General features: G+C 35.1%; 1 protein-coding gene across 2 annotated transcripts in view; it reads left to right on the forward strand.

Moving 5' to 3' along the window:
- The window catches only part of TUSC3 (tumor suppressor candidate 3), a gene marked incomplete at both ends in the record, with an annotated part of 111,497 nt that extends 88,637 nt beyond the window's left edge, over nucleotides 1-22,860 (forward strand). For both annotated transcript variants that reach the window (XM_084266768.1, XM_084266769.1), the window contains 3 exons: nucleotides 9,062-9,125; nucleotides 20,937-21,011; nucleotides 22,766-22,860. In XM_084266768.1, the coding sequence (XP_084122894.1) occupies nucleotides 9,062-9,125; nucleotides 20,937-21,011; nucleotides 22,766-22,860 (234 nt within the window). The remainder of the gene's footprint in view (nucleotides 1-9,061; nucleotides 9,126-20,936; nucleotides 21,012-22,765) is intronic.
- Between the last annotated feature and the right edge of the window lie 632 nt (nucleotides 22,861-23,492).

Here is a 23,492-nt window from a genome sequence, read left to right on the forward strand (position 1 = left end):
CTGAGTAAGAAATTAAAAACCTATTTGCATTCATATATATTGCCCAAATGTACAGGTGGTTATGGTGAAGGCTATATCTGAAATGGCTGTAATTTCTTTGTCAAAAGACTATTACCACAGACCTTGAAAAAGGGAAACTTAACTTCTGCAGAAAACTTCTATACCTTTATCTGACCTAGAGTCATGCGATACTTCACTAGGCTTAAATTCTGAACCATAATTTAAATAACAACAACAAAATGAGCTCGGTTGAATGGTTTCATCTTCCATCTCTATCAATTTATAAGGAAAATTTACAGGCTATTATGCAGTTACTGTATTCCCTGTGTTACACCATAATAAGTCTTTGTCAGTACACCAGTGGTGTGAAGATCATCACACTTCCACATTGTCTTGGAAAAAAGGATTCAGGAGATGGGGTGGGGAAGAAGAGTTCCCACCCTAGAATTTGCTAATGGGAAAAATGAAGTTCTTTAACCACAGTCTTAGCAGTCTTATCGGATTGTGTGGACTTGTGTCATGAGTGCTGCTTAACCCTATTGAAAGTAATTCTATATGGCAGCATCCAGCTGCATATTCTGCCTTCCGTCAAGTCTCTTTAAAAGAACAAAGAATAAAATAGAGAAGGTAAATGACCAGTGAGATATAATCCCATGTTGTGCTTAGCATCAGAATGAGTGCAAAAAGTATAGGGATATTTTAAGAGTTCCGAAAGTAGTTCTTATTAACAATATGTTTGTCTTTCTAGGGGAACGCTGATCACTGAAAACATATCAAAATCTCTTGTTTCCAAATTAGAAGTAGTAGTGTAGTTTGGTGTCCATGTGTTAAGCAAAGTAGCTCGTACAGCTATTAACAGCTATTAAGATTTGAACTTTAACTGCAATATTTTGTCCATTAGAATCATTGGTTTGGTTGTCTGGCTGTAGTGAGCTGTGTAGGAATGCCAGTTTTCTCTGAGATATCTAATCCACTTTCTCGAGTGGATTAGAAGCTAGTCACATTGGTAAGCAAAGCATTACAGTTGCAAAAATTTCCTTTCTTTAGGCAACTAGGCTAAGATGTTGTTATGTAAACTTCCCATAACTATCAGAGATCCTGGAAATCTTACCTTCCTCTCTGTTAAAGTTTCTCACAAGGGTACTGCATGTTGTAATGCCTATTCGGGGGGAAGATACTTGTTGCATGTTTATCTGAATTTGGGAATTGAGTGCTATAATGTTTTATTCCTAATGACAGATTAAGTTCTGTGTTGTTTTGTTGTTGTTTTTTACTGAAACCTGCAAAGTAATTATTCATCCAAGGATTGCTGTATCTTCTGTCGTCATTAGTAATTAATAAATGTGTGAGGAGTCCCTCAGAATAATTTCTTACTCATCCAATTGTATCAAAGCCTCTAGAGCTGAACAGAGTGTTCACAGTTTCTGGAGCTGTGAGATCACCTATTCTGACTAATTCCTTTGATAGTACTTCTAGACACCCTGAATAATGCTGTATAGCTAGAATGGCTGTCTAGGGACAGCCAAAGCAGCAGCATAAACTAGGGTTTGTATACTATTTTAAATTGCATCAACTACCCTTTCCAGCCAGCTAGCTGCAAAAGTAGGCAGCAATCCTCCACTTCTGCTTTAGGGCTGGGAACCCAGATCATATTCTGTGCTCGGTGCCAGATGGACTTTGTGGAAGGCAGCCAGCGCAGCCTGTTTCAGCCAGCCAGTCCTGTGAAAACTGGCTGCTGTCTCTGGACTCTGTTTTGGTTTGGGGCAACGGTGGATGCAGCAGTGAGCTCAGGCATGGAAAATGTAACTCGTATTCACTGAATTGATACATGACCGAATCAAAGAGTCGGTAGGAGGTTGTTGTGTGCAACCTTATTATATCATTTTTCAAAAAATTCAACATTAACTCTTTCTTAAATAGGGTAAAATTTATCTATAGCTATTAAACTTTCCTATCAAAAGTGGCTGATATGTTCCATGATCACATTTAGTAAGTGGGAATGTGAACACTTGCACTAAATATTACACCAAAGATGCTGAGACAGAGACTTTTATTTGTAGGGACCAGTGTTTATTTCCTAGATTATCCTACTACTATTGATAGTGAAGCCCTGGAGTGTGAGCTGAACAAATTCACTAGAAGTGCATAGTCACCACATCCAGTAATTCCATCATTCCTCGCCAGTTTGTGTGTGTTGGTGCATGTGCCTTAACTGTTTTCCTAGTCTTGGTCTCTGGGCTGTAATGAGCTGGGCTGGATTTTGTGTAGAAATGTTGCTTACAGAGATTGCTTGCTAGGAACACAATAAATTACTTTTCCACGAGAGTGGTGTTCTGTTGGCTTATATTTGAGTTGGAAATGTTCATAAAGCTAGTAACTGTCTAAAAGACAGTATTTATTTCAAGTGAGTTAGTGCTAAACTGAAACGTTAAATTAAGAAAAAAAATACTGGCTCAAATAGCTGGGTGCATAGTTCTTACTGTCATAACCTGGTTTCCAGCCAAGGTTAAACCACCACAGTCTTCATTTTTCCAGAAACACACATTCATTAATTCAGGATTTCTGTTAGCAGTAAGTGAGTTTAGATTTATTTTATGTTTAATACTGCGTTAAACTCTGAAGTAGTTAAGTGTTATTTACAGATAGACCCTTTTATAACTGGGTATCCACAATAAAAGAAATTGCCCTATTAAATGCTTGGTCGTTATTGTAACTGTTGGACATTAATATGTGATTAGAATACTCAGAGGTTTCTGAGCTGTTTAGTAAATGAACTGGAGTCAAGAAGTTTTGTATTTCTTTTTGAGATGCTTCTTTCTATATTTTTTACTTACTTCCAGTGTTGCTTATGTTCTGTAGAATAAACATACCCACATTACATCCCTCTGTTTAAAAAAGTGTTGAAAATTATTTTGGCAGATCATGTCCATATGCAAACACGTTCTAAGTTGGTAGCCATTCTCACACATGTGAACAACCTAGGCTCAAACCCGCATTGTTGCATGATTTTTCACATCAGTAGTCACAAGGGCATTTGATGGCTAGCTGCTACAGGGAAAACAGGTCACTGTATGTGTGCTATCCCCAGCAGGTAGCAGTATCTTCTGTGATGGAAAGAATTATATTAGGTTTCTATTTTCAGATTTTCAGAGACCTGCCTAGGTTAATAACTTGATATGACGTCCCCTGTTGGGTTCTTAAGCAAGTTAAAATCTGATCTGCCTGCACGAACTGAACAGATACTACTATGTAATACAGATACTACTATGTCATAATAAAGTAAGCATATTTAGAGAGCATGCTTCAAGTGATGGTATGTGAAACTTGCTGGTTTTAGAAAACAAAATATCTGAAAGGTAGGGTTTTTGACCTGTGGAAGATTTTATTCTTAATCTTCCTCGGCTGCACACTACTTCTGGAGTGTTACATAGTTAAATTTATCTGGAGAAATATGGTTATGATCATAAAGATGCACAATAAAGCATTCAGTGAATATACATTGATGTTTGGTCTTGAAGTGTTTGGTTTACCGAACAAACTCTTTGTTCATGTTTAACATTTTTCTGCATTCACACTCCAAATAAGGTATATAAATGGTATCGTGAGAGAATGTTTTAGAACTTATGCTTTATAAACATTTAAATACTCTACTGTCATATTACTCCTGGACATTAATTGGAAAACATGAAACTTGGATGTGAAAAAGAATGCTGTGGGGGGTCTTTTTACCCTCACTCTAAGAGAAAAGAACAAATTCTTAGCGCTAATGTATGTTCTTGGCAAAATTTAAGAACTCTTAATTGAAATTAGAGTTATTTCTTTGTTATCCAAATGAATAATAATTCGTGATATAGCTTTGTATGGTATGCAGTTACTGAATCCAACTCAGTTTAATCCACTCCCTCCACCCCAGCATTCATCATGCACATGCTTATAAAAAATAATGATGTTTATTTTAGGAAAGAGTGCTGGAGCACCTGGAATCATGTTTCAGTTTTAATCTTGGGTACTCCACAGGTTAATTGTATTGTCTAAATATAAACATATTGAGGCCTTATTTCCACTTACTTTTTTTCTGTTTTATTTACATTTTATTAACAGAAAGGAAGGAGAGGGCACAGATTACACTTAAGTATTTTACTGAATGATGACAGCTATCACTGTTGAAAGGAAATCAACAAGCATATGCTGTACTTAGGGAAATTTAAAAATATATTACAATGTTGTTATCCATGACCATCCTAATGAGAGATTATATATATGTGTCATCTGCAGTTCAGTAACACTAAATATTTAATGAGTTTACAAATAGTAGATAAATATTTAGCAGAGCTTTGTAGAAATGTGAACGTATTGAACAGTTGTTTGTCACTGCCAAAGAAAATAGCCTGATTTGGGGATGTGATTTTTTTTCAGTTAGCAATTCAGATTGCTTCTGTGGAATCAGACCTGAGATAGGAGAATGCTAAAGCTGGAAAAGGACCTGGTTCAAAGTGTCAGTCACTCATGCTTTGGTTCCCCTATTAGTCCTACCAGCATGGCATTTGCTGTGGTATCTGTTGTGTAGCTGTGGTAACTGTGAGGCTGTACAGCTCTTCTGATCAAACCATGATTGCATCTCTTCTGATGAACTTTAGCTTTGCATCTTACATCGTCTTCCCTCCTGACTCCTCCAAAATGAAAGAGAAATACTGTGTTTATTCATGAATTTATTTAAAGCATTTGCCTAGAGCATTTGCAGCCAGATAGACTTCACAGAGCTTCCAAATAGTAAATGGATTCAGTGTCAAAGCAGAAATGATAGCAAAACCAGAAATCTTACTTCTTAGAGTCTTCGTAGTTTGTAGCTTCAAATAAAATTTCATGAGAATATGTTGCTTGCATGTAGGTCATTCAGCAGTTGTCTTCTAAAAGGAAAGAAGTATGAAAATAAAGAAACCTCACATGTGACCAGGTCCTTTCTTTTAAAGAACTTTACACGATAAAAATATGGAGAAAATGGGTTGTAAACTGTTGACAACCTAATTTGCCAAAATTCCTTTTGAGATATTATCTTTAAATGTATTCTGGTTTAGATAAGTATGAGCCACAGATGGCCATGAATTTAAAAATTTGATGAATCAGTGGCCATTGCAGTGTGCAAAACCACTGTGTGTGGATACATTTGTATAAATGCATACCCTTACAAATATAATTTATGCTTTAAGTGGCCTCACAGTATCATCGTATACCTGTAAGGAAAGACACAAGTCTAAATGCCACATAGTTCTTGCTATTCTCTCTTCCAGGAAAGTTGTTCACCATGTTTTTTATGTTAAGTACTGGTCTTCTGTCTTCTGAAAATGTCTACTATGATTTTTGTCTGTTGCTTAGAATGTAGGTCTGAAAGTTCATTGTGTAAAAAACACACTCTGCAATTCCTGTGTGAAGTCCTTAAGACTCATCGCTCATTAGAAATGGGGTGAGGTGCTGTTTTAAATTCAGTTGATTCACGCTGTATTGTCAAATGGAAATTATTTTGATTGTCTGGAACAGTCTTTCACTTCTTCACTACCATTATGCTGACTGACCACTGCTACAGTTAAAGAATAATCTACCTAAGGACATGTGTAACAGAACAAACAAACCCCATATCCATTTCCTTGCAAGCAAGGCCATGCCTTTGCAACTCACGTTGAAAGAAATGTAGTTACATTAATCCCTATGAGATATTTAGCCATAAAATCATATTCAGCAGCTGGTTTTCAGATTACAGTCTCTGATTCAGGTCTCCCAGGCAGGTTTTGCTTGTTCCAGTTGTTTGGTTTTTGGTTGATTCAAGTTTCAGCATTAACAAATAAGCTGTATCTAGTTCATGTTTTTTTTTCTTTATACTGAGTGGAGGTAGCTAGGAGTCTGTCACCTGATTAATAGCAATAATGAAAAGTATCTTTATTTGCAGTATAGTGTCTTGAACTTCATCTTTCAACGGACTGGCTTGGTGACCTGTTTTGTACCTTGAAAGCTTCTCAAACAGCTCCTGGAAAAAACTGAAATGAGAAAATCCTGAGACAAGTAGACATTATGCAATAAACCTAATTACTCTGGGAATTTAACAAACCGGCAGGGAAAGTTCTAAGAATGTCTTTCCAGTATCATATTGTTACAGCATCGCGATACTAACCTTGCTCGTACATTAGATCAAATCTATGTACCACTGCTATAAGACATAAAAACTTGCCCTCTCAGGTAGACAAGACTTCAGTTTTTTTAATCAGAATATGATTTAAAAAACAACAGTCTAATTAGTTTTTGTAGCTTGTAGCCTTTTCTTTGTGGTGTTTCAGCTTTGCATTCTATGTGGCACTACTAGTGCAGTGTTGCAAATTGAGTTCGCCTTTTGTGAACTCTGATCATCCTGAGATTGAGAGAGGATTTTTTCAGTCATTTTTTCAAGGCTGAATAATTGGTGAACTCGAAACTTTCAGAACCGAAAGCATATTTGCTGGCAGTTTTAAAAACATCATTACGTAGCAGTCAGACCTGTATGTTAGCTATGTTATCAGAGAAACAGTGACCTGTTTCATTAACAAAATTCTTTGTAGTTATTTGATATGGCCAAGTGAAATCAGAAGTCACACAAACTTGACTGATTTTTTAAAAATAAAGTTACTATGCTGGGTGACAAAGACTAGCACCTAAAATTTGATTCTTCCTCCCAGTGGGACATATTTACGTACTTGGAAACAGCATAGAATTTGCCTTTTTTGGAGGTAAAGAATCTTGCTCCTGATTAGGATGAAAGCTAAACAATTTAATGTCAATAAAATATTTTGAGGAAAGGAATGATTTCTTGATACAGTCTCTGTAGGTGTTTGTGTACATACTTTAGATTCTGTTCAATAGTATTATGGTGAATTTAATTGCTGCCATAAAGAGAAAGAGAAAAATAATTTAACAAATTTTAAATCATATCAATAAAGGTGACACCTCTCATCTAAATATTTTACAAATATAGAAGACATTTACAGTCTTAGGAGTCATGTGACAAGCAGTTGTATTAATCTGTGATAATAATGTTGTCTCTTCAACATAGTGTATTTCTTTAGTTCCCAATGTGTATTTTTATATAATTTATCATGTGCATAGAATAAAGTAGTAATGACTAAGTATAAACGCATATAGGTATTTAATAACTAAAGAATGCTGCTAGATCCTGTTACACTTTCTGATGAAAGGTTAATTTTTTTATTTCAGTTCGCATTGTATTAAAGAAATACAGTATATATTGAGGAAACTTTGACTAAAATTTGGTGTTATGACTGTAAGAAGAAATAGATGCTTACACTTTGCTAGGCGTATTTGAGTCCGGATCCTGTAAGTGTATGAGTGTGCCTGTATGTGTGTGTGTAATATATGCAAGCAATATATATACATACACACACACACAAACAAGCAAAATATATATATATATATGTGTGTATATATATATAGCGTTAGCTACATGAGAAATAATGACAGAGAGTCACTGTTTGCAGGCCTGTCGTCACAACTGACAGAGGGTCACTGCAGGCCTGTGGTCACAACTGAGTCAAGAGTACACAATCTATTAAGCATTTTAACTTCATCTTTAATCTTTGGCAATATGAAACATTCCTATTTTCTTCCTTTGTCATAGGTGTGTATGTGCATGTGTATATCTAAAAATAATCTTAGTGAGATGTAGAAGGAACACTGCAAAAAATCTTCAGATTGTCTCATTGTCATGTCATGCTGCAATGAGATATTCTTATGAGATCAACAATTTCTGTCTTGTTAAAGAAAAAAGATGTCTTCTTTGAGAGATCTTAAGATACCTGAAGTTCTTGCCTGGTTTAGCTTTGAATTGGTTATTCGAATAAGCATAATATAATTGAATTTTGAAAGTAGTAGATAACCATCCACTGTGTACAAGCTTTTATCCTATCTTGTGAACTCCATGCTTTGACAGTGCGTCAACAAGAACTTAACCAGTGTGAATTAAGGCATTCTTTCATTTGCTGAAGCATTAGAGTATTTCAAACCTGAATTCTTCTGACTCTTGACAAGGCTGCTCTTCAGGCAAAATTATTCAGAGTAAAATGAATTAAAGCAAAAAAAAGCAGTTAATAAACAAACAAAACCATCAATCCATAAGGAGAACAAAAGGTTTCCTGTTTCTTTACCTTAACAGGAGTGAGTGTTTTTCTTTCTGTTTAATTGGGAAGAAAATCACATCTGTGCCTAAGAATACATGTAGATAATACTTTGAGAACAGATATATAATTAATATTAATTTCATATAGAATTGTATGAGAAGCATTCATATAGTAGAGGAAGACACAGAATCTCTTTCATTTTCTGCATGTCCGTCTAATTTTTGCTTCCTTTTTTTACTGACATAGGTAGTTAACAGTGAACTAACAGCTTCTGAATAATATAATATATGTTCTTAATGATAAAAAATGAGGCCAGTAACAATACTTTTTTTTTGAAAAAGTATATCAGTTTTGTATTTAGAATTAACATCTGTGGTGGCATTTACTACAATTCCATTTAAACAGGACATTTTATGCATTTGTATTTTTTTGTAGACATAATCATACCTTAATGGAGAATTATAGAATAGATTTTGTATGAAGACACTTGACTCAATCTGAGGAAAACAGACTGATTTTTTTAAAAGGCAAGGTTCAATTTTAACTTTTGTCAAAATCATGCTGAGGCTTATCCTAGATTTCATCACCTCCCTTCTCAAAAACAGTATCTCCTGAGCAAATGATGTGCTTTACTCCACACTAGCAGCAGTGTGAGAAAGAGTTCAGCATAATGCATTTTTAAATGAAATGTTACATTCACTGCATATATGTGCTTTGCTTAAATATTCTGGGTTTAACACTCCCTTTTACAAAACATACATACCTAAACTGTGCTGTTTGCCTGTAGCTGTTGGTATTTTTCTTCAAAACAGATTTTATTTTGATTCTCACATATCCAGTTGTGCCATTTTCAGTGGATTTCTTTGTTGTGTAGAGGATTTATTTATTTTTTTTTTCCTTTACAGAGTTACATACATGGAAGCAGTCAGGCTCAGTTTGTTGCAGAATCACATATTATTCTTCTGCTGAGTATCCTTCAAACTGGTGATGAATAGGAAAAAAAAAGGAAGCTGAGGCACAGTGTGGTGCTAAATGAAATTGCTCTGACAGTGAATATCATTGAACTTTTGAGCAGGTATTGTAATTTGGCTTACTTACTATAGCTTTGAATAAATATTCAATGTGGTTGCTATTTACTGCCAAGTAAAGCTGACATTGCTTTTCTCTAATATATATGTACCCTATTATTTCCTTTGTCACTCTTATGCCTGGTTGCTGATCATAAAGTTTTTCCTTTCGGTGTTATCTTTTCAGTAGCAGAAACTAATTTCCCTTTTTCTTTTTTTTTACTCCTTATTATAGAAATTAAAAATCAGATGTTAAAAATTATTTTTTTAACTGACAAGGCAAGAATACTGAAATTAACTAATTGTGCATAAAGGTGATTCATCCTCCAGTAGTATTTGGTTTTGATTTCTCCCCTCTCCCCCCAATCCAAACAGTTTTACTACTACTTGAAAGAAATAACTGAGTCCCGTTTGCTCTGACATCACCTCCTCACAGACTCTCACACCTGACTGTTACCTTTTCATTCTAGAGTCAGAGCAAGTTAAATTAATTATTTTGTGAATATGTCTTAATAATCTGTAAAAAATCCCTCATATGCTATCTTGTTTCTTTAAAGCCAACTTCTAATCAGCTTTGCTCATTAAATAAAAACTGTAGTCAGCATTAACCCCTATTAAAATACAGCCATTAGATCACAAATACCTTCCTCTAAGGTGTACAAGAGAAAGAAAATAGCATTTCCCAATTTGAAGTATGGATCTGCGAGTTTGATGACCATAACTACTCCCTTGTTCATCCCCCGAGGTTATGTTGGCTTACGTCTTGCTCTTCCTCTAGCTTCCCCATCAACCTTCATCTTTGGCATGTACAATCCAAAGACAATGTCACTGTTAAATTTTCTTGCTTCATTACATTTATTTACCTGGGAACAATTTTGCTGCCTTTGAAACTGTGTTTACTCCGTAGATAACCATTGCAAATTTAACTTATATCCATGTTTTGAAGAGCAAATGCAATATTTCTTACTGAACTGGAGTACTGTGTCTAGTTCTGGGCCTTTCAGTGCAGGAAAGATGCAGACTTACTTGAGCAGGTCCAGCAAAGGGCTACAAAGATGATGAAGGGACTCAAGCATCTCTCATATGAGGAAAGGTTTAGAGATCTGGGACTGTTTAACCTGGAGAAGACTCAGGGGGATCTTACCTGTGTGCATATATACATGATCGCAGGAAATGAAGGAGACAGACTTTCTTAGTAGTGCCCTCAGAACACTGCCTTGGCAGTGTTCAAGGCCAGGTTGGATGGGGCTTTGGGCAGCCTGGTCTAGTGGAGGGTGTCCCTGCCCATGACAGGGGGGTTGGAACTATGTGGTCTTTGAGGTCCCTTTGAACCCAAACCATTGTATGGTTCTATACATCTTACATAGTGTCAACTTCATGTTTTCTTTTGTACAGTTTTTTACTTTTCCTGAGCTGCCACAAGTTAATCAAATCTGCTATCTGAAACAAATCCTGTTGGCTGCTTGAGAATGGGAAAAGTAAATTTATAAACCAGTGGAGATTAAAAATAAACAAAACTTTTGTTCATGACATACTTTGTCTGACTCAGGCATGAAAGTGATATCTTCTTGTTGGCAGACTGTCTTTACATGGGGAAGTTGGCTAACTACATTAAAGCAGTTGGCTGAAAGAATCCTTTCAGTGAGGTTGTTCAATGCCACTTACAAAAAGAATTCACTAAGGTTTCATTTCATGGCTCAATACTATTGAGCTGAGATTTTGGTCACACACATATTTCACAAGTGAAATGAAATCTTGACAGATTTTAACAGTTATGCATGAAAGGATTAATATTTCTTTATTCTTTCAACTTTGGTAGTAATTATTAGCTGCTTCGTTGCTTCTTCATTTATTGTTTATTCAGGAAATCGTGATAGAAAATGTGGGAATTAGAAATAAAGTATGCCAGACTGATAAACAGTGGTACATTCACTTTATCCTTTTAAAGTTTAAAAGATGCATTGAATTTTAAAACAAGACATTACTATGCTGGTAATGTACATGCTTCATTTGGTTGCTTCCTTTCACTTTGTAGTAGTAAGAACAAGGATGGGCTTGTCACTTCTTGCTACATGTTGAAATACAATGTGGTGTTTCTCTATAAAGTGAATTTTTAATATCTCTGAGAAAATATTCCATTGCAGTTCTGGTTTTGCTTTTAGATAGTGATCCTACTGAGTCTGCTAGATGATACCCATATAAATTTCTGCTTTTTTTTCAAGAGCTATAGCTGCATAATTAGGACATGGGTAAGAAAGACTTGTGAAGATGTCAGATATTCTGTTTCAATCATATTATAAAGCAAAACGAAATTTAGTAAAACCTATACAAAGTTATTGATTACAAACTGGATGTACACCCAGAATTTTTATATTTTAAATTTATATTAAATTTTCAATTTATAATATTTATAATATTTTAAACCAGTAGTTTTACTCCTAACATGGTCACTACATCTTATATAGTAATACAGTGGAAATTAGTGTAATAATACATACAGCATGTACAATGTTGCTTCAGTAAAACTTCTTAAAAAAAACAAAACAACCATGCATTTGGATTATTTTTGGTATTTAATTTTATTTTTGTGTTATGCTTTCTAACAGCCAAAATACTGATATTTCATTTAGGGGCATAACAGACTAGCTGAAATGGGATAGATTTCACACTTAATGAAGACATTAACTCAGAGTAAGCAGTCACCTCAGAACAGGGAGGCATTACTTTAGTTCCAGAGTCCTAAACCAGGTTTATACTCATTTTGAGGCTTCGCAGAGGTGGTTGATGGGGGCTGTATTACCAAGTCCATAGCATCTTATATCTTGGGTAAAGTTTCCTTTTAGAAATTGAAGAAAAAAAAAATCATCATGTTTTGACATAGACCTGGTTGAATTCATGTCTGCAGAATAGTGAATTAAAATTTGAATGGATTTTTAAAAACCTGAGAAATGCTCCTTAATGTAAGAAGTAGCCCCTGTAATTCTGGCTGGGTTTTTTTGCCTTATGAAATGAGTATTTATAAATCTTTCAGACTCACTCGCCCAAGCTAGTTCTATGCTGCAGTGTTTGAGGTGAAGGGGTTGTGTAGTCCAAAGTGTGTGGAGATAGCTGCCTGGTTGAGGACAGAGGCAACTCCAGTCGAACTCCAGCACATCATGGCTTCACTGCCTTTGCACTTGTTCCAGGAGCACTTTAGTTCATAACAGCTCAGCTCCACCCCTGCCAAGACAGTGATCTCATCTATCTAAAGTTTCATATATCCAAATCCACAAAGTTGGCTTGGCATCCTAATGCCATTTTGCCATTGGTAGAAATGCAGTACAAAGTTCCTGGTTGCCTGTACTGATCGGGCTGATCCTGTGATGATAAGCTTTGCTGCACGTATGCTTTTGTCTGCTCAGGAACAGTCTGACAGCTAAAAACGTGCATGAGATAGTAAAAGTCCTTGTGGCTGAGCACCTCACAGAGAACAGTGAAAAAGCATGCTTGGAGATGAGGGTGCTTGTTAAATTATACACTTCGGTGACTTTCAGGCTATTACTATGCAGAAACTTTAAGGGCTTTATGTTATGCTGCTATTCAATTCTGTTGTTATTTGGCTCCCCTTTGTCTTGTCTTGGAGAGTTAACTTCAAGAAATAGTCATGGAAATCATATAAATGATGGTTGAAAGGGACCTCTGAAGGTCACGTAATCCAGTCTTCCTCCTTAAAGCAGGATTATCAACAACACTGCATTGGTCTTTCATGTCTTTGTCTAGTGCAAGTGTTTACAGACCCTAAGGAAGGAGATTGCATAGTCTCTGGGCAGTTACAACCAAAGCTGCAATTCATAACTCCTGCTGTTGAGTATAACAGTCTTCTCTGTCATAAGGTTTTGGCTTCCCTTTGGAATTTTTGCCAGCCTTGTAGAATTAGTGGAATCTTCAGTCATGTTTTAATTCAGAAATGAACAGAAATTCATAATGACATCCATTATGATTTAGCTTTTTTATTACTTAGGGGAAAAACAGAAGGCAAGGTTTGGTTTGGTTTGATTTGGGCTACCTTACAGGTCATCCCTAATCATAGATTGGTAGATAATTTTTCTTTAAGGTTGGGGTTTTTTTTTGCTTTAATATTTATTTCCAGAGAAAAAGTAATGCTGAATAGCAGTTAGGTATAAATTTAATCGAGACTACATTTAATCATCCATAAAAATATGCTGGTCTTTTAAATACCTGCTTTGAGTTTTCTTTGAAATTATCCAACTTTGATTTCCTTCCCAGGAGCAACAGAACCTTAGCATTTGCAATTGAGAAGGAAGTTTTATGTAACATATAACGGCATTTATGCCCACATCTGCCAGATCTTCATTGCTTCAGGCAACTGGGTCTAATTTACACACATCATAATTTGGGTGGTTATATAGAATTATATCGATATCAGGACTCTCCTGCAAAGTAGAAAAGTTATCAATAAGTCATCACAGAAATGGTCATATAACTGCTGTAGGATAAGTATGGCACACTGCACAAAGACTGTTTAAAATAAGACCTCAGAATAGATTTTTAAAGCAGTAATCTATGTGAAGCTTTCAACATACTAGACCTTATGCAGCCTGTAATGCAAGGGTTTTGCTTCTGAAGAGAGTGAATATCTCTGAGGACCATCAGAATGCATAATTTACACAGATGAGTAACTTTGTTCACATGAGTAATTCTGGTAAGAGTATTTGTTGGCTAGGTATCTAATTCTACCACATAAAAAAGAGCATATATCTAAGCACATTATGATTTAACAACAAACTTTGTCATCTTCTCAAGTCATCATCAGAGCTTAAAACCGTGTGTAAGTATAGCAGTGACTGTTAGTTACACAGATAGAGAAGGATTGTGTAAAACAACACATCCAACCATAATGAATGATTTAGGGATTTTAAAGCCAGATCTAGCATACAGAATATTACAGCTCCTGGCCACTAATGAATAAATTTCTTTTTAATCCCTTTTTGAATTAATTATGGCACAACATTTATATCAATGAATGTTAACTTCATGTAGTAATGGAGGAGTTACCCCTTTAGGGGGAGGTTTTTTTTTTTTAAATTCTGTAATTTCATGATAACTGTATTGCATGACTTTAATAAAGTCATGGGAAATAGTCCTTTCTCTTCCCCCTCCACCCCATTTTCCTTTTATTTGGAACTTTAGAGAATTCACCATACAGATTTCTCTTTCTTTTCTCCTTTCCAAGTAGAAAAATTCTAATCTTCCCTCATGCAGAAGATGTTCCAGGTTGCTGGTTTCTCTTCTTACTGCCCTTTCTTACCAAAAATGGGGTCATAGATAATAAGATTCAGATAAAATGATCAGGTATTTATAAAAAAAACCCAACAAACTTTCTTGGAAAGGCAAGGAGATAAGAGGAACTAAAGACAAGGACTGTTGCTAGAGTTAGGGAGCGTACTGTTTTTAAGAAGACATAGAGGCAGATTTAACTATGGAATTAGAAATACCATTTTCTAAAAGGAATGATGTGAAATAAACCACATAATCAGTATTACTGCTGTAATTGAATATAGTCGAATACAGATAGAGTATATTGACTGTTATAAACTGAACAGCCATTGGACTGTGCAGTGTTGAGCTGTAAATATGGCTTTGAGTGTGAAAATACAGCAAGAAAGGTGTGGAATAGTAAGATTGGAGAGGCTGTGTTGAAGTTGGAAGATTTCTTCAGTTCTTGCATTTCTCCCTTTGGTAGACACTAACCATTCTCATCAAGTTTTTATTTCATTCCCTTGAGAAATAAAACTGATTTGAATGTAATGTCTCATATGTCTTTGCTTTTGCGGTAACAGTAAATCTTTATTATTATGCAGAGTAAATTTCAGAGTTACAGTGTATATTTTCATTATCAAAAGAGTTTCAGTTATTAGGCATACTGTTTGTTTTACAGGAGATAAATCTAAACCCTTAATATAAGAATTAACAGTTACTATTAACCTGAAAATCTTTCTCATTATTACTAATAAACTTAGTTAACTTTGCTGATAAAATACATGCACCTTAGTAAAAGTGGAAATGGCTTTTCAGCATGTTAATTTGAATTCTCAAGGCAGAGTTTAATGTGACAGCTGTGTAGGTGGATATAAGATGTTGATTGAAAAGGAAAAAGAAATGTGATTGGTTACAAAGAAAAAGATAAATCTTTTCTGTAGCATTAAAATTACACCTATTATGAAAGACATTTCCTGTCTTACAGAGTGAATTTAAATGTGGTATATTAAGTGCTTCTTTGGTGTAAGAAAACTCAACCACAAAATGAATTTAAATGTGAGATGTCTTTCTGTCTGTCAGTGGGGCTCATGCAAAGTCACTGAGCGTAAGAACCTGAAATTTCCAGTCAAAGTCAGAAGAACAATACTCATTTCGCTCTTGGTAGTAAGACTCTATCAGTCATGCATAATGGAATCCAATTGTGTTCCCCAGAGATTATGTAAAAGGGAGAGATGACAACAACTAAAGCGGTGAGATAAGGTTTTTGTATGTGTGATCTTAAGGATAAGACAGAGGGAAGAACACCACAGTGGAAAAAGATAGAACCAAAAGCACAAAATTAGCACATATTTAGGCATGTTTCTTAATTAACTATGGAAATCAATGTCCAAAGCAGCAGAACATACAGCACATTTTTTGTTCTTGCATTATCTACCAGTACTGTCTGTTAAACTTGTAGGATGTTCTGGAGGCTGACTGACTCCTAATTTTAGCAAAGCATAGAAAGATGAGAGGTAAAAAAAAAAAGAATCAAGAAACTTTTTTATTAACTCATTCTTCTATTGCTTGACTTTAAAGTAATTCATAAAATGACCTTTTAAGAAAGATGCTAAAGCCTCTTAGTTCTAAGTGAGATACACAGGGAATTTACAGCTGGGAACTTGTCAATGCAATATACAACTTAATTCTCTCTCATCAGTTAATTGAATGAGAATGGATTTGGTGAATTGCCTTCAAACGTGGCGTGTGTCCTCTGTATGAAATTGCCAACTCTGTAGTTCAGTGATTTTCAACTGTTTTCAATTTCTGTCTCTAAAATTTTCCAATGGAATTGCAGACCCCTGCAAAGCAAATTTAGCTGTCAGCTGCTCTGGCAATTACCCCATTTTTGTTTCCCTTCTGCATATACCTGACAACTAGTCCACAGACCAAGAGGCATTCACTGACCACGGGCTGGAAACAACTGCATTTTAAGGGTGTCTTTTAGGCATCAAGTAATTTTATTGGTAATTTTAATTGTTAAGAATTATATTTGAGTGGCTAAAAAGTGCAGAAACATAATCCCAAGTTAAAGTTTTTTTTCTTTTGGATCCACATACTAAATGAATTACTAAATGGAATACTCCTCAAGTGCATTCAGCTAATAATAAACTGTCTCTCTTAAGGTGCTGCACAGGTGTTTAGCAATGAAGTGTAATGACAGCCTCAAGTCATACTGATGATGATTTATGGTATAGAAAAAATAGGTGTGATATTCTTAAAAAGATTATAGCTGCTTAGAGAAAGCAAGAGAGGTGGAATGTGTGAATTCTGAAGGATGACGTATGTACTAACAGAAGAGACAGCATACTAAAACAAGTCTAGTGGTTGAAATAAAGTGCGTGAAGGTAAGGTAAATGGTTGGAATAAAGTGTTAAAGAGAAAAAACATAGCATTGTGAATACCTATCAATAGCTCAAATAGAGTTCATTTTAGGCAATTTATCTTGTTTAAAACTTAAATGAAGTTGAGAGAAAAATCAATTATTTTAATTTCTGTTATGCTTAACATTAAGTAAACTAAAGTACTGTTATACTTCTACCTGTTCTGGAGATGTGTCTACTGCTGTGATTTGCATGTCTCTAGGCAAGGAAATTTTAAAAGAAAAATTATAAAATGTAAATAAGGTTAGAAAAAAAAGTTTGGTACAATGTCAAACCATCTATAAGAATTTGCAAGATGGACAGGACTAACCCTAAAACTCCATCAGATTAATTTTAAAAAAACAAAAAGGCCATAAATAATAAATGTAAACATTATCTCCCCAGAGTTGGTTTTAGATGATCCCAAAAGGCAACAACAATATAAATAATTAGGATGTAAATTAGGCTGAAAAACACTGTATGATAGTGATTTTGCTCAAATTTAGCCAAGTATCCTTATGCTACTTTGTTGCAGTTGAATTAAAATTGATTCCGAAATCTTCCTCTTCTGAAACTTTCATATGGACTTTCCATTTTCAAGTGTCTAAGAGCATCATAAGAGCTACTGTTCCATCAGATTATCTCTGTGTTTGAAAGACAGTCTCATAAATTGAGGCTGAAATTAAAAACAAAGTTTTTTTTTTACTACAGGACATTCTATATTAATATCAAATTGATATAAATGCTATACATATATATATAATGATAATAAATTTATGAACTATCAGGCTTTCTTCCTTTTTACCTTTCTGGCTGGAATTAACATTTATCACAGTCTGTATTAAGGTATGCTTACAAAAAGTATCTGGAATTTACTAGTAATCACTTTCATTTTGTAGGGTACCTATCATTTGGGAGTTTATCAATCCAGTCTTTTTTGATTTGATTTGGGTTTGATGATGTGGGTTTTTTAATACTTCCGATCAGGAATCTTAATTTTTGCAGGGCTAAGTATTATGCTGTGTTACTGCTGATAATTTTCTAAATAATGTTACAAATTCTGATGATCACTGTGTTTTTCATTCTACTTTAATACTGTTCTTCATGTGTCAAAACATTCAGAACCAAAGCTCAAACAGTATGCATTGTCAGTTTCTATGAAAAACATGTACCAGCTGGGAAAAGGAGCAGCAGAAGTTTAATGTGTAATTGTGAAATAATTGCAAATTTGAGAAGACATATAACTGGATTTACACAGAAAAAAAAAGAAAAAAAATTGCTGTAGAGGGATACACTTATCAGAAAACATGAGCATCTGAATTTAAAACACTGGCTAGCCATGGTTTGTCTGAGCACCACATTCCCCTCATCTTTTCAGAATAGTTTCATACTAGTGAGGGAGATAAAGAAGAATTAGAAATCAGTCCATCTTTTGATGCCATCTCATTTTGTAGAGATGGAAAACTGTCCAAGTAGCCACTTACCAAATTGTTATATTCTGTACTGCTAGAGAAATATACTAGATTTTCAGAGCTAGGACTGTTGCTTTTTTCTGTAGAATACCAAAATAATGTAAAGACATAACATACAATGTTAGAAATGGGAGCAAAAGATAACAACTTAAGCTGTATATTCTGTGGTAAAAAGCTAACGATTGCATTGGAATCAAAACTTGGTGAGATTGATTTTTTTTATTTCAGCATCACAGAGCTGAGGCAAGTGACATATGCTCAGTGTTAGAGTGTGAAGCTACGAAGCTGATGTCATTGAAGCTAAAAAGCAACCGGTGAGGCTGAAAGCTCAACAATGATGACTGAAGTTAGAAAGCAACAACTGAAGCAAAAATAGTGTCAATGTGAGAGAAGCTTTAGGGGTAATGGCGTGAGACTCCAAAAGAGAGAATTTAAAGTTCTCAGTCGCAAAGCATACAGCTACTTTTGTGAGACTGTTCTCTCTGATGGTGAGAAAAGTGAATTAAGCTCATGGTCCAGTAAGAAAACAGGAGCTAAGTTGCAGAAACATTATCTGCCAAATGGCTTTTGTGTGTGTGGTTGGTTAGTTCTCAGAAGCAAAGGTAAGATAAAATAACAAAGGACCACATTACATGCATTGTGTGCAGTATCATGTGAGATAATCAAGCAAATAAATTCCATTTGCAAGCAGACCAAAGCTTCTAGCACTTCCCTTATAGCCTCTGGTGAGTTACTCTCACATCTCAGGGCTAGTATTCTTCCCATGACTCAGTTAAACTGAAAACAAATACACTACTATAAATCTAATCAAGGGATTGGTAGAATGTGATAAATAGGGAAGTTAGAAATGTATGTGGTTTTTTTTTCTTTTTCTCAGCCATTCTTGCTGCAGCTTCCTCTGTTAATTTGTTTTTAAGCTTTTGTAACTTTTGAAAACAGATGAAACCAAATGATTTTCTTTACATTTCTTCCAATTCTTTTTCCTACTTGAAGCATAACAGTTGCACAGATTTCCAATCTCCTATGCTCATGAATCTGAATCCTAACATGCAGACCTTTTTTAAAGTAATTTTTGCCTTCCTTACCAGTTTGCAGTGTCTCATGGATTCCATGGTTGGCTTTTTTTCCCAATATTTTACGAATTTTTTTAAAAAGTATGATATCAAGTCCATTAATCTAGAAATTTTGAATATAACCATTTAATCATAAGAGTGATCCTATGCACTATACCTTGTGCACACGTATGAGAAGTCGTTTTGGGTACTAGTGTGTTTCTACTTAGTGTGTATTGTAGGACTGTAGGTAGATGCTTGTATCAAAGAGGTTGTGTTAAAACTTGGATTTGCTTGATGTTGCCTCTTGGGTGAGATGGGCACCTGCCTCCTTTCACCACTGGTGTTTGCTTTGTGAATCCTATTATCCCTCATCTGACTTTCCTTATTCTGTGTATCTGAAATGTTGAAGTCTCAAACTTCAATCAGGCTGCTAATCTCTGATGAAGTGGGATGATGTTAGTGTTGATATTTCTAAATCCTTTTTCTCGGGCTCAACATAATTGAAAGTGTATAACTGAAACTTCAGGTGTCTTTGAACATTTAGAACATTTCTAACATAGTATGAATATGAGCAGGATTAGTTCAAGTGTTCAGTTACGGGATGTAGATACTATTTATGGATGTACCATGTTCGACCTACTTCCCATGCATTATCTGTGTGCATAAACAAAAGTATCTTCTCATTCTTAAAGTTTGCAGTCATCCTGCTGTCTAGCCCTGGGGTAAGTCATGCTTAAACATCCAACCTTATTGAGGACTCCATTAACTCCGGTGAAGTTCATATTTCCTGAAGTTGTGAGATAGGGCTCCCATGATGCGCTCCTGCTTCAGTATGGCATTCAGGCATGCCTCCTCTTCAGAGCAGATGTTATGCACAGTAGTAGCTGTTCCTTTTTGTTTATACAGTTTCGAATAAACAATTAAGTGAATGGTTTAAGATCTTGCTAAATTAGTTAAATTGTTTTATCATTATGTACTTGTTCACATTTGTAACTTATAATGAGACAATAAAACACTGGAAGTGACTGAGGACTTTGCCTCTGAGATGATTCTCTGCTAAACTATTAAGCAATATGACACTAAAGAGGGAGCTAATGTCTTATATAAAAGCAGAGAAAGAAAAAGCATTTCAACTGCTTCAATTTGCATGAAATAACCAATGAATTGTGTGCAACAACACCGAATGATTTCTGGTTCTTACGGTTTTAATTGTAAAAAATCCTTTACTACCAATTTACAGAATATTGTAAGGTATTGGAGAATAACAATTTCCATAGCTGTCCAAAATTTCTGTGTCCTACATGACAACTTGTTCTTTAAAGTTTTCTGAACTTTCCTTTTTTATCTAGAACACACTTTTTGCCACAGTTGAGTGTCTTGGTACAGTACAGCATGTGATACGCAGTTCTGTGTATAAATCCTTTCTTTCATTTTAGGAACCCGAAAGCTTTTGTCCCTAGTTGTACCTTTGTGGCTTTCTGAGGTATCCACACATTTGCTGTTTTCCTTAACAACGGCCACTCAGATGCTGCTATCACCATGGGAATGGTACTCCTGAATGAAGCTGCTACATCCAAAGGGGATGTTGGAAAACGGAGAAGTAAGTTACTTAGTACAACTAAGATAATGGTTGGATAATTAGAAGACATTGAGAAATTGCAAATTAATATCTGATTAAGCTTTCAGAAATTCTCTAACTTACATAATCCCATAATTCCATAATTCTTCAAAAGTCTCGTGGCTTTTACTTTTTGTTTCTAAATCAGTTTAAGCAGCAGTGCTGAGGTACTGACAGGCTGACTCCTGTTCTGACCTTTGCCATCAGAGTGGTTCCAAAGAAAATTTATCAATACGGTGATAGGTGCTTTATATATAAAAATATAAATAAATATAGCTGGTTGAGTGTTGGCTAGACATCTCTAATCTGTAGTGATTTGAGGGTCTTCTTCAATGAGCTGTTGATGTATAACTTAATTCCGAATATCTTTTACAGTATCTAGTTTCAATGTTGATGTCAAAGGAGCTGGTGACATGAATTTAATTGGAATACGATCGCAGATCACAATTGAGATCTGGGTCTGTGAACGTGGGCACAACAAATTAAGTGGACAGGAGTACAAATTCAGACTCATTCTGCTTGTGGCCATGAGGCGACTGTTTCCTGTGTACCTGCCTTGCACTGGTTGTGCCTCACAATTTAGTCATCCGTATTTTGAAATTGTATTTGTGAGAGAGCTGATTTCTTTCTAAGGAAGGCTGTTTATAAGATTCGTATATGGCTACTTTTTGCAAAAGAGCTGCAGAAATTTTATATTTCAATTGACATTTGTTGGTTTCCACATGGTCAGTTTTAATGAAAAAATGTGACATTGTCAATTTCCCCAGCTTCACAGTTGCTCATCCTTCCCTTAAAGACAGCACACTTCTGAAGCATGAATATTGCAATTAATAGCAAAGGTTTGGCTAAAGTAGGAATAGTGTAAGAAGAGAAGCCTTTAAAATCAAAGCAGCTCACCAGAACCAAAATATCATCTCATATAGATGAACTGTATTTCAACTGTATATGTTGCCTTTTTTCTTTATTTATTTACATACAGTTGAATGTAAATACATGATTAAAAGGGTTTTAAGCTATTATTTAACAAGGTGATAACTGGCATTCCAAATTTTATTTGTTAATTTAAGCATTCACCTTGCTAATTAATTCTTTCCCTGAAAAGGCTCAAAGCACTTACATCTGGATGTTATTGGGAGGTCTGCATGATTGTTATTTATATTCAAAATGCAAAGATTTATATTTCTATCAAGTTAAGGACAAAAAGTTATTTGGCTACCAGCCTTGGAATTTACCTCAGAGAAATGTTTTAGCCCCTAAGAACTAGATAGTTACTGAATTACCTTTGTTGTTACTTCAGCCTTAGATGATTGACTAGAGACAACTATTCAATTAGTTGTCTAAGAGATATTTTTCTAAATGTAATTTGTTTTCCACAAAGAACAAGCAAATACCTGAAATTACATTGCTTGATATGTATGATTTACAGGGTTATTAAATCCATTATCAGCAGTAAGGTGTTTGCATCCACATACATTTGAGTTGCAAATTGCTGGGTTTTTTTCCTTGAGAATACATTCACACTGACAAGTTGTTTTTTCTTAATAACCATAAATATTATTTCCATGTGTGTTTGAAATCCTGTCAGAAGATAGTGGGCATCAGTAGTCAAAGCAGTAATATTTTGTATTTAACTATGTCAAAATTCTCCATAAATGATTGACATAAATAATATTCTTTGTAGATATTCCAGCTTTAAATCTTTTATGTGCTTGTAAACACAGTTATTTTCCTTCCAGTAATATGTCTGGTAGGCCTGGGTCTGGTGGTCTTTTTCTTCAGCTTCCTGCTGTCAATATTTCGCTCCAAATACCATGGCTATCCATACAGGTAATTTCTCATTAAATTCTCATTTCATAGATTTTAATAGCTTTGTATAAGTTTAAGACCAACTTTAAGGTAAACGGGCAGTAATTTTTTCCACTGAAGTCTAAGGGAGCTGGAAGAAGCAGGAAGAAAGGTGATTAGTTCCAGCAAACCAAAATCTGGAAAGCTAATGTTATTAACATGACTGTTAATGCAGTGGTTTTGAGCACAGACGTGTGGCATATGCAGTGCCACATGAGAAAAGAAACATGTGCTTGAGTTTCTAACCTTCATTGGATATTTATTTATTTATTTGTGTGTGTTTATAACAAAGATGTACGTAAGACAAGGCACAAAACCACTTAACCAGTGTACAGTGCTAAGGCATGATGTATCACAGAAGTATCCTCCTCTTCTTCAGGGCATACCAGAGAGAAAAGAAAGGTTATAGTCTTGTTTAATTATAGGTACAGTTGTCAGTTAAACAGTTATAATTTGTGTAAAAACCAGAAAAAGTAGAAAAGTAGTAAAAGAAACACAGTTCTTGCCTTTAGTACATGAATGCTGTCAGCTGGGAGGTCACCTACAGAGGCAGTCTAAACATTGGATACACATCATCTTGCTCATCTGTTATATAGTTATGTAGTAATTTGACATGAA

The sequence above is a fragment of the Gallinula chloropus genome, assembly GCF_964237585.1.
Source record: "Gallinula chloropus genome assembly, chromosome: 7".
Classification (NCBI taxonomy): Eukaryota; Metazoa; Chordata; class Aves; order Gruiformes; family Rallidae; genus Gallinula; species Gallinula chloropus.